Genomic DNA, 15867 nt, shown 5'->3' with positions numbered 1-15867 from the left:
ACATAGCAACTCACCGGTATGACACCCACGGTTTCAAAAATATTTTTTCAACTTAAAATACCAAATATTTTCAACTAACTGTTCCTTGTTGGTTTAATCATTAAGTAAATTTAGAAACCACTTGTTCAAAGAACCGGTTTAAACTGCGTATATTGATTCAAAGTTTGAAAAAAAAGGAATGAACGATGACCGCATCCGTTCTTTGTTGCAATTGTGGACTGTTTGAAGGAATTCTCGGGTAATTTTCTCAATAATACAAAGTAGTGCTCGATGCAAAGACTCACTTAATTTCGCAATAGAATAGCTCACATGTTTTGGTTGGGCCTGAGCTGTAAACAAATAGGCTAAGTCATTTCCACTTCTAATTCTCTTATTCTCTGTTCAATCAGTTATACGGTTTGCAAACACCTCAAAAAGTTGTGTGCTCCAATGTGTTAGTAGCAATAAGCAAACAGGCTGGCCAAAATTGTTTGTCTTCAGGCATTATTTGGCAGCAGGCAATTATAGTGTAGCCTACATACATTCAAGTTTAAATAGCATTAGGCAAATGTTACAATTTGGCCCACTTTTTATTATAATAACTATCCGGCAGATATGCATTTTGCTTCCAAGAGTAGGTATAGGTCTACAGTTTATTTTACATTTGCAGTTGTCTGCAGAGAGCTTTTCTGTGATAGACCTAGGCTACTTGAGTTTCTGAAAGTTTCTTTCCAGTTGTTACTGTAGCCTAAGTAGGCTATGAATGCTATTGCTCCAAGTGTGTTTCAAATTTACACTGCCTTGAAGGCTTGAGCAATGATAGATAATAATCTTGTTGAAAAGGAGCGATCTTCCTGGCGTCAGCACTACCTCACTACTCACTACAGAACAGCGAGCATTGTGTTTGGCTAACCATACAGGTGTAGCCTCCACACTAGCCATCAAGACTTTTCAGCCTAATGGGCGAAACACGTATCTATCGCTGAGTTCCTGCTACACTCGACTGCCGAGAAACAGATAATAATCTTATGACAATTTTATAACACTTTCTTTAACGTAACGCAGACATTCTTCCTACACGTAGAGTGGTAGACTAATCTTCTTAAGTTTTTCATTGTCTCTTGTATCGTACCTTTAAATCTTTCTGAGCCTATTTGGTGGAAAATACCAAATGCATGTAAGATACGAAAATGCTTTTTATGAGTGTTTAAGATGCAATAAATTCTAGATATATCTAAGACTAAAATAATGTTTAAAGCTGTTAACTATTTGCTAGATATTATTTGGGTTGCTCTTAGCTTTACAAAGCAAAGAGTTTTACCAACTGAGTAGCCTACATGATTACCTAAATTAACTTCCTCAATATTGAACGTAGTAGGCCTACGAGCGCAATCTAGTTCCACTTTTGCAAGCTTTGGTATCACCTGACAAGGTAGCTTATCGAATCCACCAACCAGAGCTCTTAACCGGCCACTTTGCTTTTATTCGTTTCGTTCATTCAAGTGCAAAAGTTGCAATTTCCCAGGTAAATGTATGGTACCAATTGCCTAATCTGGCTATTTTAAAATAAAATAGCGCTCAAAAATATTGTACGAAGTATGCAACCTGCAAGCTTGTTTAAACTGAATATGAATATGATACCATACAAATTTTAAGCACATTTTTGAAAATACATTTTTTCTTTCAACTAAAAGTTATTCCTACAAACTGAGGCTACATGGTTTAAATTCCACGTGGCAAATAATAATAGGCTATTTTTTTGCATTATAGGAAAGTGATGTAGCCTAATTAGAACACTCCGCATACTCGCTTAACAATTTATTTCCAATAGGCAGATCTTTACCTTTAAAATCAAACTTGTGATTTGAAGCGTCCTTTTACTTTTGCGAACACTCGGCGGCTAAGTCATGTTTTAGGCGAGTATTGCAATCAAACAAAATCGGCAATTTATCACCGCCCGTCTCTCCAGCACAAAGTTTGTCATAAAAATGCTGCGGTCGTTTGCCAAGCTGGTCTTATTGACATACAATAGTTTATTGGTTAATAGTAGATAACCGTTTAATCATTGACCTGATTTTAAAGAGACTTTGAGGATCTGCAGGGATTTCAGAATTTTAAATACGTCAATATGTAGGCTACACACATTTAATCAATGTAAAATTTGAAAATAACCTGAGATTTAAAGGGATCTGCACTCTAACCACACAGCAATACAATCTGTTTTTGGCATTTAAAGTCGATGGCTGCTATACCTGCCACTGTAGCCTACTTAAAAATATGCTGATGCTTTTTTTGAGTGCAAAATTTCAAGAAACTATAGGTTTCTATTTTTGAAGTGGCAAACGCCGGCAACAAGTTGCTTGTTGCAACTCAATTAGCCTATTACGCGTTACATCTAGGCTAAACTAGGCGAGTAATGAACTCTAATAGAAAATTCTCTGAAAAATTACATCGTCGATCAATTAAGAACAAACATCTCAAAATACGTTTGCTCTACATCTGAAAGAGGTTCCATGTCTTTGTGGATCACAATCAACCTATACCAGGGGTGGGCAAAGTTGTTCAAAGAAAGAGCCGCTCGCCCATAAACTATAAACACTAGCGAGCCGCAAAATCAGTTGAAAGTTGACATAACATAACAGCAATAAAAACACAATGATTGTTTATTCATATGAGTTTTGTACTTGACTCACTAATCTCTGAAAATTTGGACGATAAGTTGTTAATGCTGTGCGGATTAATTCTTCCGTGTTCATTTGTCAAGGTTGCACGATGTTTTGATTTTACAAAGTTATAAATTCTTGTAAAAATGAATAATTAAGTTCTGGTACTACTTCTAAGCTTCAACTAATCGCTGCTTATAGCGACTCTACTAAACTTCCAATTGTTGCTGACTGAACACAAAATGAGCCAGGAGAAGCACAATGTCGCTTTGCAAAGTCACACTTCCATTGTTTAACAATGGCTACAGCAAAAGAGAGACTCTTGTTTGATCTTTGTGTTGTATTGGCCGCAAATTAGATTTTGAAGACAGTGTAGGCTAAGTCAGGGCTTCCCAAACTGGGGGTCACGACCCCCGAAGGGGTAGCATAACGAACTTCAGGGGTCGCAGAAAGTATACCAATTTGCACAAGGTACTGCATATTAACACTTCTGTGCGAGATGCTGTGACAGTTATCAACTTTATTAAGAGTCGCGCACTCAATAGGCTGCCCGTATTTTTGAAAATTTAAGAGGTGAAATAGAATCGGAGTTAAAAACTCTTTTACTATGTTGCACTCGAGAGTTCTTTTTCTCTGACGTAACGCGCGTCACTTCACTGACGTCAAGTCGGATTCTGGAATATTCTGCCCCAATTAACAAATACCGCGTGCTCTCGGAATGCAGTCTTGCAATCAATTTTTGCATTATGCCTGAATCGCATTCCTACTGTACTTCATCGACACGCAGATCTACCGTTGTGTTTCGTTATATGGTCGCGTGTGGAGTTTGCAATGCTTATGGCTGCGCCTTTCCAATCAAAACCAGAGTTCTTTTTAAGAAACTGAAACTGTGAATCCTAATGTAATATGTAAAGTGTAATTATGAAACTATGATTCCTGATGTAACTTGTAAAATGTAACATGTAAAATGCTAATGTGAAATGCAGATGCAGATGTAAATGAAAGTGAAAACGACGTTCTTCAATTCCGAAGTTAAAGTTCTTTCCTTTGAATTAAGGTAATAATGTAGAACGACAGTATGCTGAACTAAGTTTTGGTGGTGGAGTTATTGGTCGTTCGGTGTTTTCATTTTTGGTGTGTTTGGATTCTGTTCTTCAGAAGTTAGAAGTCAAGTTAATAAACAACGCAGTCTTGAAGAACTCTCTACTTGTGATCAAGCGTTACTCAGTGAAGTTCAGTCGATAAACAAGGCAGTAGAGAAGACGACTTCGTGTCCCGATCATTCCTCGCCAGTTATGCCCAGGAATGTCGCCGCCTCTCTGATGGCTGTATATGAGCGTGCGTGTTGACCACAGCGTCCGCTACAACTCCATCGTGAAGTGAGATAGCTTTCAAAAGTCAAAGCTTTAAAATGGCCAGTCAATAAACGTTGAAAACCTAAATCGTGATTTTTCCAACAGAATAAAATTCAGTCTTGGTCCACCATTTTCGCAATGACATCTAGCTTAGGGTTGCCATACCGTCCGGAAAATTCCGGACATGTCCGGAATTTAGGGTTAAAGTTTGCGTCCGGGAGGAATTTAAAAAAAATGCTCAAATGTCCGGAATTTTATGATGGGCATTTTGGGGGAATTAAAATTGCGGAAATAATCCTGTAAATTAGGGGTGTCCTAGAAAATTCGCTCAGCCAGCTCATTTTACTGCATCTGCAATCGTACTGTGCACACTGCCAATCCAGAACATTGTTATTTTGTACCGTGTGCATTTTTTTTACTACGAGGTTGTACGGAATTATGATGTAACAGAGCGTTTTCCTTATCAATGATGTTTACCACTTAGAAGTCAGTGTTACCATTTTAGTCTTTTTAAAACCAAATCTGGTTTATTTTGCAACCGTTTGGTTTATTTTTTTTCGATTTGGTTTATTATTATTTTTTGGTTTATAATATGTTTTTTTTAACATACTTTACGTCAGGTATTCGGTTTGTTGCAGTGATTATTTCACTCGAACAAATTTTTTAGTTTAATTCTGCTTCAATTTGGCTTATTCTGGTCTTTTTTGTTTAGCTTCATGTGTCGTAATGCGATTTATCAGTACTGTATGTTGGTTTATTTTTTAGTGTATTTCTGCTTCAATTTGGTTTATTCTGGTCTTATTCTGGTCTTTATTCTTTTAAGCATGTAGCCTAATTGCTGTTCTTCCTTTTTCGGAACAACCTAATTCTCATTATTATTTTTCACTCTGAAGTTGAGATTTTTTTCAGTGACGGTCCGTAGCTATACATATTTAGAGAGTGCTTACCCTGCCTGGTGTGAGATTCTGCTCGTGACAGAAGACAATACTTTTCATTTCGATAGCTGGCGCTTTAGCATGAGTATCGTACACAGGGCCGGATTTATCTGATGGGGGGCCCGGGGCACTTTTAGATCGGGGGGCCCCCGTGCAAAAAAAATTTTCAAGCCTACGGCGCGAAAAACCATCTCTACGTCTACAGTAGCATCAGTCCAGTACTGCACAGCATTTTGCAGAAACTTTAAAGGCCAAAAGGGAAAAAATAACACAAAATCACATTTTTTTTCACATAGGGGGGCCCTTCAAAAGTCGGGGGGCCCGGGGCAACTGCCCCCTCTGCCCCCCCTAAATCCGGGCCTGATCGTACAACGTTTGCAGCTTTAGCATTTCGGTAGCGCATATATATGGTCTCATGAAAATAGTCATGCACTGTCCGGAATTTTGCTTTTTCAAATATGGTAACCCTAATCTAGCTTGTGGAGTTACGCCAAATGTCAGATTTGCTTGAAAAACTGAACGAATTTAATTTGTCCCTTCTAAGAGAAAACATGAATATTTTGCATTGAAGTCTAAAATTGATGCATTTATCAAATTATTGAACATCTGGAAACAAATATTTCAAAATGATTTATCTAAAATGTTCTCACTTCGCCTACCGTTCCAGCCTAAACAACATTGAAACCGCCTTGAGACCTGCATTAACAAACTCTGAGCCACGGGTGGACTTGCTTTGTGGCAGAAAGCAGTCACACTCATCACACTGAATAAATGTGTTTACTTGTTTTTGTTTTGTTTCCAGTAGGCTGCCCATAGACTTCATTGTTATGGTTAGAAATAGCCTAAATAAAAACAAACTGAACTGAGAACGGTAAATTGTTTTTGGTTTTCGTTAGATTTAAGCCTTTCAATAAATATCACAAATATATATTTCGCACTGTTCGTCGTTTTAATCGTAAGGGGCCGCGAAACATTTTAGGAGATTAAACGTGAGCAAAAAAGTTTGGGAAGCCCTAGGCTAAGTCACAAATTTTAATTTATACCAACCGATTTTTGCGCCCCCATCAATGTGGCGCCCATGGTTCGAGCCATACCTGCTATACCCTAGGTACGCCACTGCTTGGTTGACAGTCCGAGATAATATATTTATAAAGTATAATTTTAATTTTTTTGTAATATTACGATTCAATACAAGAGCCACAAAAAATATGTTGAAAAGCCGCAGTTTGCCCACCGTTGACCTATACAGTAGTCTAGTACAGAAGAAAGCTATAGTAGCCTACAAGCAAAGCAGCCTGACCACATTGTATAGTTGCTGAAAAGGAATTTGTTTTGATGACAGAAGCTTCGACCAGTACAGCACTTTTGTGAGCTTTCGCTTCATAACTTGTCGGAAGAAACTAGTATAAATCTTGAAGTATATATTAAAGCTGCAATAAATTGATCCAGGTTGCTAACATCCAAGTTATTTTCCAGTTAACTGACGACCTCTATCCACCAATAAGCATCGACCAGTGACCGCCGCCGCCTTGTTAGATGCAAGAAACAAAACAACATCAGCAACTTCCTCTGGTGCTACATTCCTCAGACCCAAAGGATGGTTTCTCTCTTGCACAGCAAACATTTCATCGGATATTTGTTCTGGCATCCCGGCATTTATTGCCAGATTAGTGTTTACCGCTCCGGGACTGAAAAAGAGAAAGAAAGATATCAACATAGCTGGTCTGATATCCTAAAAATGTCTAGAGTGAAGATAATAATTATTTTCTAAGCTAGCCTACAGAAAAAGTTGTTTGGATTCACGAAAACAAAAGTTCGCTGTAACAATAGATCTAGAGAAAATTTTACTTCGTTAATTCGTTAACTTTGTGTCACAAGCTGCACGAGAAATCAATGCTACCATCATTGCTGTACATCATTGCTCACCTGACGGCGTTTACTCTTATTCCTTTTGGAGCAAATTCTGGAAGTAATAAAACAGTTCAATCTGTTAATGTACAATTGACGCATAGCCTGCGTTAGAAAAAAAGTAACGCATATATTAAAACGCATGCTCAGGAACATTCAGTTGGATTTTGTTTCGCACAAACAAACAATGTAAGGAGTAGGCTACGAAAAATAAGTTCGTTAAAAACGTATGGCAAGGTTTGTTGTATTTTTGTAGCTAGCTACATTTATCGAAATTCTCTAAGAGTCTAATGTGTGAATCCAGGCTTGAGGCTTCCAGTTACACCAAGCCTGTCCCGTTACTCGTGATACAAGCGGTACTGGATTTTGAGTAGTACTCGTCCGGATCAACGTTGTAGAGTGTACTGTAGACAATGGGCTGCCGCTTGTCAAGCTGTTTAAGGTAACTTATTTATGGATAATCAAAGATCAGACAAAGCACACAGAATTGACCAGCAGCATGACCACCGGCCACCGCTGTTCATAAAAAAAGTCAAAATGTGCAGCTTCCAAGGAGCTGGTTGCATTGAGCTTGCGAATGTAAACCTGTGAAAATCCGTATTGGTAAACCTCCACTAGCCTAGCCTCTTTCACAGAAACAATGATCGCCAATGGGGATATTACGTGTGTCCAGGGCCGGATTTAGCTGATGGGGGGCCCCCGTGCAAAAAAATTTTTCGCGCCTACGGCGCGAAAAACCATCTCTACGTCTACAGTAGCATCAGTCCAGTACTGCACAGCATTTTGCAGAAACTTTAAAGGCCAAAAGGAAAAAATAACACAAAATCACATTTTTTCCACATAGGGGGGCCCTTCAAAAGTCGGGGGCCCGGGGCAACTGCCCCCCCCCAAATCCGGGCCTGCGTGTGTCTATTGATCCCAAGATTTGTGAGGAATATGACTCACCAATGCACCGAGTTTATTACTTTTACGTAAACAATTACAATACTTTTATCAAAACTAATTTTACAGCAAGTGGTGCTGTTAAAATACACACAGGTTACAGTGGGAAGCCTAAACTAGACAGTTCTACCAACCTAAGGCCGCCATTCTTACAAGATGATCACTTGCTGCCTTAGACATCGAAGACAACGCAGATGCACATCCTGGTATGGTACTTTGAGATGCCAAGCTTGATATATTGACTACGTTACCTAAAATGCAGTCCGGTGAACAACAGCTCCACATCTATTTAGCAGCATTACATCTACGTATGCCAATATAAATTTTGGTAATGCTTTATAATAATGTTTGTTAGTGTTTAATATAATTAACGCTTTTGTTGGTAATGAATTATATCCAAGTAACTCTTGTCGCTAAATGGCTAGATGATTTGATTTGCAACAGACGTATGCTACCTGATGGTGCTTTACGGTACTTTTTTTGTCGGACTTGCGCTCAAAACAGCATATTGTGATGTCGTAGTCCAGAATCTTATAAAGTAATAAAATAAAATAAAAAAATCTAATAAAATAAAGTGTTTTGAGCATTTTTATCCTTACCTTGTGTGATTTCCAGATGCGGTATGGCAAGTTGAGTCAGATACAGAAAAGCTCTTGTATTGATGTGAAAAACAGAATCAAACTTCTCCACGGGTGTCTTAAAACAAGGACTTTGTTCATAAATAGTGGCTTCCATCAAAACTTGCTTTTACTGTATGTATCTCATACTGATCTCATAGCTGTTAGTGGCCTTAATAAGCTTTCACTAGCTGCACAAAATTTCACCACAACAACATCGAAGCTATTTTAGTAAGCGTATAGAGTTGCACAGTTTACTTACAGCTTCAACTGCACCAATGAATCCAAATATTCCAGCACTATTGACCAAAATATCAAGCTGGCCAAACTTTTTTATAGTTTCATCAATTATCTTTTGAAGATCTCCTAATTTTGATTGATCTGCGATAATTTGCAAAACCTAAAACAATTACACCATCGAAGTGAGAAATCTGTCGATTGCACATGTAGCCTACATGACATAATTCATCACGTGTAGCATATTTTCCGCCATAATTGGGGCTGTTGAAAGGATAATTTTGGCCCGGTACCAAAGAAATTTTCAGGTCCCAAATTCAGACACTTTTAAGAAACCCATCATACGCAAACAATACAAGGTGGTGTTTTTAGGTTTTCGGCCCCATTGGAATGGTTACGATCACCTACAATCATCTCAGGCCCGGGTCCAAAAACTACCCTCTGGACCCCCTTGTTAACGTTACTGCCCACAGTTAGACCCAATGGCGTAGCGTGGCTCATTTGATTGAGGGGGCACTCCAAAAGCACTAGCGTTTGACTTGTCATGAAAGTTTGGCTTTTATAGGCAATTTTTAATCTACAAAATTTGAAGGTTTACCCTTCATCCAATGAACGCTTCCGTAACAAAACATTAGTTTCAATCCTAACGACTTAAATCAATTATATCAAGAACTTACCGAGATAACTCGGCTATCGCAAATGCAACTATATGTAAGCGACATGGGCGTCCGCACATAGGGGCAAATGGGGTCAGCTGACCCCCCCTGGAAAATTGTTGGATGAAAAATAAAAAAGCGAGAACATGCAAAAATAGGCAATTTTCTGAAAAAGGGGGCAGGGGTGAAGGTGATACGAGTGATGACTGGCTGGTCAAGCTCTCTGATTGTGATCATCACCCTTCTTCGGGAGTATCCCACTTCCTCTATTAATTTACAAAGATAGCCTACCTACGAGCTACTGGTAATCGCAAAATTCGACAACTTGAGCTCCTGTACTCTCAGAACCACATTACTAGTGCGGGCACTGGCTTTATCTCACATAAATCTGAAGAAGGATAATTCAAAGTTTCAGATAAAATCATCTCGTATTTCGTGAATTCAATGAAGCTGTTCGTAACATTGAATCATCCAGAAAAGAACAATCAGTCACCAGCCCACCACTTTAGTTAATCAGTTCTTGAATAAAAAGTGAAGTCGACGTGGGTCTTTGCCGAATGTTTCGATGGCTTTTTGGATGAACGAATTTTGTCCCAGTTTATTTGGCTTTTGTGAACACTCATCATACACAGCCCGGATAGCCTGTCATCAGACATAGCTGATCTGAGCCATGTCTTGACCCACCTCATTGTGCTGAACGATTTTTTTACCGTACAAGTAGTGGCGGGGAAGGTCAGTAATGTTATCATCGCTTGACGTACAGCTGGAAAAAGTTTCATAGTCCACAAATTCCAATTCTTCCTGGTCTTCGGACTGAGGAAATTTTCCTTTTATGGTTATGTCATACCACGACATGGCGTCCTGCTGAAAATTGTCAAAGTTGTAGAATTGGTGTATGGTTTTGACCAGGGCTTTGTAGTCTGAACGGTCAATTTTTTCCATCTGCACTGGATGCAGTCGGTATAACATGAATGCCGGCATGTTCGTCTTTGAGAAGCAGCTTCAGAGACTGGATTAAAGAGTCCATGTAAGGAACGTAAATAGAGCGGCGATAGTATTCCTCACTGGTGCCACCGCAGTAGGGCGTAGGCTATTTGCTCTGAATACTTGACGATAATTTTCAAATTTGCTGTTGATATATTCACATAATTCACAACTCATAACTTTTTTCTGTGTATGGTTTTAAAGATTATATAGACTCCCAAATACCATCGCGTAATTGAAATGCTTCTTTTTCTCTGTTCTTACCTTCCTTTACTATCTCTTCTTGGAACTACTATAGCTACTAGCAGTCGGTCGCTGCGGAAACCACACAGTTATGACAAAACAAAGTGCATTATTACCCCAAATGTATATATTACACATTACGCAAGGTCCACTTGAGCACGATAATAGTATGCAATAACACGATTATATAACTCTGATAATTTTTGCTCTGGCCAATTTTGATAAAAATCCGTAGAAATGTAAACACTGATAAAAATGATAAATTGTCTGGATGGTATAGCCTAATAATCAAATTTTCAAAAAAAATTTTGCATCCGGCCGAAAGGGCAGAGTGACCCCCCCTAACCGAAAACCTGCGGACGCCCTTGGTAAGCGATATTAGACATATGTTCATTGTCATTGGTTATGCAATTAGAAAAATATAGTATCAGATAAAGTTTCTGTCTCTAAGAAGTTCACTATGCTTTATATCCATAACATTAACAACAAAGCAGGTAGGTTATGTTACATAAACAAAAAATAAACTTATTGGCGATTATTGACGGGAAGGTGTAGGCCAACTTGGATACTATGAAATCAATTTGAAAAAGGAAAAGGCAACAGCACTTGGCCGGCCAAAATAGCCATGTTGGATAAGTGTCGGAGTTTAAGAATGAAGAAACAGCAGAATAAACTCATTGACTCAACCTTTTCGGCATGGGCTTCGTTAGAGGGGGGGCCGTGGGGGTGATTACCCCCCACCAATCGGAGTGGGGGGTAACTAATGCAAAATTACCCCCCCCCCCCACTAATGAAGAGATAAAAATTTCATTTTAATATATCGTTTAGTTTTGTGTTTTATTTTCATGCTTTTATTTTGTTGCACAACTTTTGAAGTGTTTGCTTGGAAACTGACTCGCAAGACAACGCGAAGTCATCCATGGCCAAACTATATATCCTGTCAAAAATATACGCATCACAATGCGCTTTGTGTAACGTCATAGTTTCTCACTGCTGCAAACTGTTTAATTTCGCTTTTACCACTCAAGAACGAAACCACTACAGTTGCATTGTTTCAATGTCTTAATACTTTCGGTTGTTGTAAAAATTAATGCATTTTAGCTTATATTTTTTTCTGAATTGAATGTAGGCCTAGCTAGACCCTTATCGTGTTGTATTCATGCAATTGTAAATTAAGTTATAGAAACCTTTGACCTTAACGCTTTTGATCTTTTAAATCTAACCATTTAGCGTCTGAAGTGCAAAATTTGGAGGACTTGAGCCAAGGAAGAATACAGAGAGCAATTTTTGCGTACGTCCCAACCTTTTCCAGTTAAAATTGTCTAAAAACCTCAAAAAATGTGGCAAATGTTAAAGAGCTTTTGCTCGCGATTTCAGACTCGTTGAAATAATTTTTTGATTTTAAATCGTGCTAAAAGGCAAAAATTTTGCGCCTTCGGCGCGAAACATGCCGTCTACGACGCTGTATAAGTAACTGAAGCTTTCAGTAATGCGAAGAAGGGTCTGGGTGGCGACCTCCCAGAAGTATATGTGATGCGATAATCCAATAAGCCCCCTGTCGATGTCAAAATATCGTTCCCGCCCCTGCTTAAATTACCCCCCCACTCTCAGGAAGTGTCCGGAGGCCTTGCTTTTCGGGGTAGTGGATGGAACCTAGTGGATGGAACAATTCACAGATAACAAAACTTCCACAAAACGCGAAACTTCACTCTGCCAACCTCGATGACCGTCAACTTCGTTTGCGTCAGTGGTTCGACGCTTCTACAAGTATGTGATACTGCCAGGATTAAGTTTCCAAAGAGATTTTCTCAGTCCAAGGATAAAGATTCCCTCAATGTAACAAACGTTTCAAACATTGTGAGTACACCCACAAAAGGTTTCCGGTTATATGATTAACAGTTAGCTAAAGCCAAACATTCTTTATTGTTCTTCTACCACCTTCTACGTAGGCTATTCAGTAGGCCTACTCACGTTCTTTGCTCCAGCGTGCATGCATTCTTCTGCCACTTTTTCTAAATTTTCTCTGTTTCTTCCTGTTATAACAAGAGAAGCTTTTTCCTGAGCAAAATGTTTTGATATTGCCGTCCCAATTCCACCTGATGCACCTATACAATGAATGCCCCAATGTAGTAAACAACTATTCGAAATTAATATATCGAAACAAATTCACGTTTCATTTCGTTTCAATCATGGCTTGGGTTTCTATCGGCTATGCAAAATTTCATTGTTTTGGTTCCGTTTCAGAATCAAAACAATGTTGTTTCATTGTGCACACCAGTAAAACACACAAGCACTTCAGAAATAGAACTGTACGATATTTGCAGCTTACGTGTAATGAAATAACATATTTACTGTAGGTACCGTACTGGTGAACTAACAGAAATGAGCAAACTTACCGGTACTAGTAAGTGATTTAGAAAAAAAACAAAAAAACTTTGACATACCGTACACTAGGCCTATTATTTTCTAGAAAGCTTGACATGCAGTTTAATGCGTCAGCAAGATTGACGACCGTGTCTGGTCGTCAAATGCTTAGAAAGGTGAATTCTCGAGTTCAACACCACATTGTGATGACTTGAGCATTCAAACCACTAGCTAACTTACCTGTGATAATTACAACTTTTTCAGAAAACATTCTGTTTCTAAAACAAGCGTGGGTGATTAAATTATCTAAAAGTTGAAGCTGCAACCTTGCTCAGAAAGCCTTGTACACTACAGTGACAACAATAATAGTCTTCCGTTGTCAATACATAAACCTCAGCATTTACCGCTTCTGACATAGTGTGAGTCACGACAGTCGCCTATTGCTGGTGCAAACCACGTCACGTAGTATCAAATAAAGCATTTTTCGTCTAAACGGTCCATAATTACAAAAAAGCGTGGATTTTTTTTAGTCTACAATTATTGCCGTAGCAGAATGCACAGCTTTGCGTTTCTTGTAGGCTATACTTTGGACGTTTACCATACCCCCATACCACAATTTGAAAAAAATGCATTTTTGTTAAACTGCTTCAACCTCTTGCGATGTAGAAACGATGAAAACAGCAACTTTGTAGGCTGGGATGTTGATAATAATAATAAGTTTAGTGATTCAGAGCATCAGCCTTTGAATAAAATATCTATCTTCAAATTGTGATCTATCACGCTCAGCACTATTCACATTATTCCTTTACATTAATCAAACGCCTTTACGTCATAGCCTAACTTAGATGAAAATTACTTTTGGAAATGTTATTGCCCGAGAGTTTAAATTACTGTAGTAGGCTACTACTAGGCCAAAACATGAAGCCCTACGATCGGTCAAGTGCCAGTGGCGTTCACAATTCACATGTCTTCGGTTTAAAATCGTAAATTATGAAAATACAACTTTCACTTCGCTTTTCCATAGTGTGTTGAGTAGTTGTTCTACAGACTCTACACTTTCAAACGGTTATTGGGGTCACAGGAAGAATATCAATGATAACTTTTTAGTTTTTAAAAATTTTAAGCAGCAACTCTAGGGATTTTTCAATCATCGTGTTTCAAAGAAAATAAGAAATATCTTTTGATCCAACGTTGCTATGTTTTTTCGTGAGTTTGAAAAAATCGACTCAAAACTGCAATTGGGGTCAAATTTGACCCCACAATGGAAGGTTGCTAAATATTTGTGTTGTGAAGTTTTTAGTTCCTTGGTTTTGTTCAGTATTGTCCTCTACAACTTCTAAATAGCCTACTGTCTTGTTTGCATGACTAAAAATGGATCAAACGTCACCATGGATTTTTTGTTAGCTAAACGTTGTTTGGGGTCAAAGTTGACACCACTGTGTTCTTCACAAAAATGACAAAACTTGAAAGTATTTTATGATTTAGTTGTCGGCGAGGAGAAGGTGGTTCATCGCTCGAACCTGCTTCTGCGATGAACCGCCTTCTCTTTGCCAACAACTAAATCATAAAACACTTTCAAACCTAGTCATTTATGTAAAAAAACACAGTGGAGTCAAATTTGATCCCAACCAACGTTTACGTAACAAAATCATATCGCCGTATGAGGGTTGTTGAAATTCAGACAATATAATAATGCACTTGTTATTGTGTCGATGGAGTCACGACTTCACTGTCCCCTGTGGTTGGGCTAGAAATTCGACATAAACAATTCCCAGTCGGTAGCCTGCCATTGCATTGGGTAGTCGTCTATTTGCTGCGTGCAAGTCGAACAAATGAGAACTGTTCTAACGCGAAACGAAGTCAGGGATATCTAAAGATATCTATAGATATCTTCATCCCTGAACGAAGTTTAACTTTTAACGAAAAACATTGCTGAAAAGGAGAGTTTTACTTAGTTTTCACACAAATTCTTAAAAATTGAAACAATAAACAACACGATGTTGTCTTACTAACTCAAGAACTCACATTCATTAACTTTTTCCATAACAGACTATGAGCTTTTAGTAGGCAAAATGTGTTATCAAACCTTGACGCCAGATGGCGCTCATCAACCACACGAAAACAATTTGAGTGATTTATATTCAGTAAACACAGAAGCAAAAACACTTGAAATTACGTTCGTTGGAAGTTTCACATCAAAATGACAAGAAATGAACTAATTTCAAACAATGACAAAGCTTGACTTGGTCAACTCCAAAAACTTGGGGCGCAACAAGATGGGACAAAGCCAGTGAACAATTGGATCGAAATACGTACGTCATCGCTATTGCACTGAGACTGGATTCAGACACCGATGGCAAAGAATGACGACGCTTGATGACTTCCTGGTTCAAGTTGAAAGATAACCAAGAAAGTTTGAGCGTGCGACTGCATAGAGACTAAATTGCGCAATTAAGGCTTTTCAAATGAAACTAGGAAAGAGAAAACATTTGTGATGTCATGGAAACGAAGAAGGTTACGGCGCTGAGCATATGAAAACAACATTGAACGGAGAATTATGAAATTTTTGTAGTTACTGAAACAGACGTTAAGCCAGCTCTGGGGTTTTGAAAAAGTTAACACAATAGAACTTTTTTATTATCTAGTTTTTGGAAGCCAAGGTGGTATGAAGTTTTTAAAATTGTTCCTTGATTCATCAAGAAAAATAACCTCCCCACTGAACACACATCAGATCAACCTGACATCTGGATAAGTAGCTTCTATTTAAAACCAAGCAGCATCCGCAAGTACAGGAAAACTTTCTGGAGATTTGGTTTAGTGCTCAACATGCGGGCTGCTCTTTAAACTGCACATACTCCGCTCCTTTTTGAACGATTCCTGCTACTTAGCAGCTAAACGAAATTACAAATACACAAATGCACTATAGCATGAGGTTGCTACGGTGTTTGGGTTCCAATGCAGCAGAGGTTCCTGTTTTTGAAATG

At 38.5% G+C, this 15867-nt stretch overlaps 1 protein-coding gene across 1 annotated transcript; it reads right to left on the bottom strand.

The window, feature by feature from the left end:
- Nucleotides 1–6070: 6070 nt before the first annotated feature.
- On the bottom strand, nt 6071–13235 carry LOC145775819 (putative oxidoreductase MexAM1_META1p0182). Its single transcript, XM_082587195.1, has 7 exons — nt 13124–13235; nt 12491–12624; nt 8662–8799; nt 8382–8478; nt 7917–8033; nt 6859–6895; nt 6071–6620 (listed from the first exon to the last, which is right to left on the bottom strand). The coding sequence occupies exons 1-7, from the start codon at nt 13152–13154 to the stop codon at nt 6398–6400; spliced, it is 777 nt and encodes a 258-aa protein (XP_082443321.1). The 5' UTR covers nt 13155–13235; the 3' UTR covers nt 6071–6397.
- Between the last annotated feature and the right edge of the window lie 2632 nt (nt 13236–15867).

The sequence above is a fragment of the Aplidium turbinatum genome, chromosome 8 (assembly GCF_918807975.1).
Source record: "Aplidium turbinatum chromosome 8, kaAplTurb1.1, whole genome shotgun sequence".
Lineage (NCBI taxonomy): Eukaryota > Metazoa > Chordata > Ascidiacea > Aplousobranchia > Polyclinidae > Aplidium > Aplidium turbinatum.
This window is presented reverse-complemented; position numbering and strand designations above follow the sequence as displayed.

Bases quoted from the DNA above. Each gene is read 5' to 3' on its own strand.
- LOC145775819 (XM_082587195.1), bottom strand. From the start codon at position 13,154: ATGTTTTCTGAAAAAGTTGTAATTATCACAG. The intron at 12,625-13,123 runs GTAAGTTAGCTA...TTCATTGTATAG, and splicing joins AAAAGTTGTAATTATCACAG to GTGCATCAGGTGGAATTGGG. The intron at 6,621-6,858 runs GTGAGCAATGAT...TCTCTTTTTCAG, and splicing joins ATAAGAGTAAACGCCGTCAG to TCCCGGAGCGGTAAACACTA.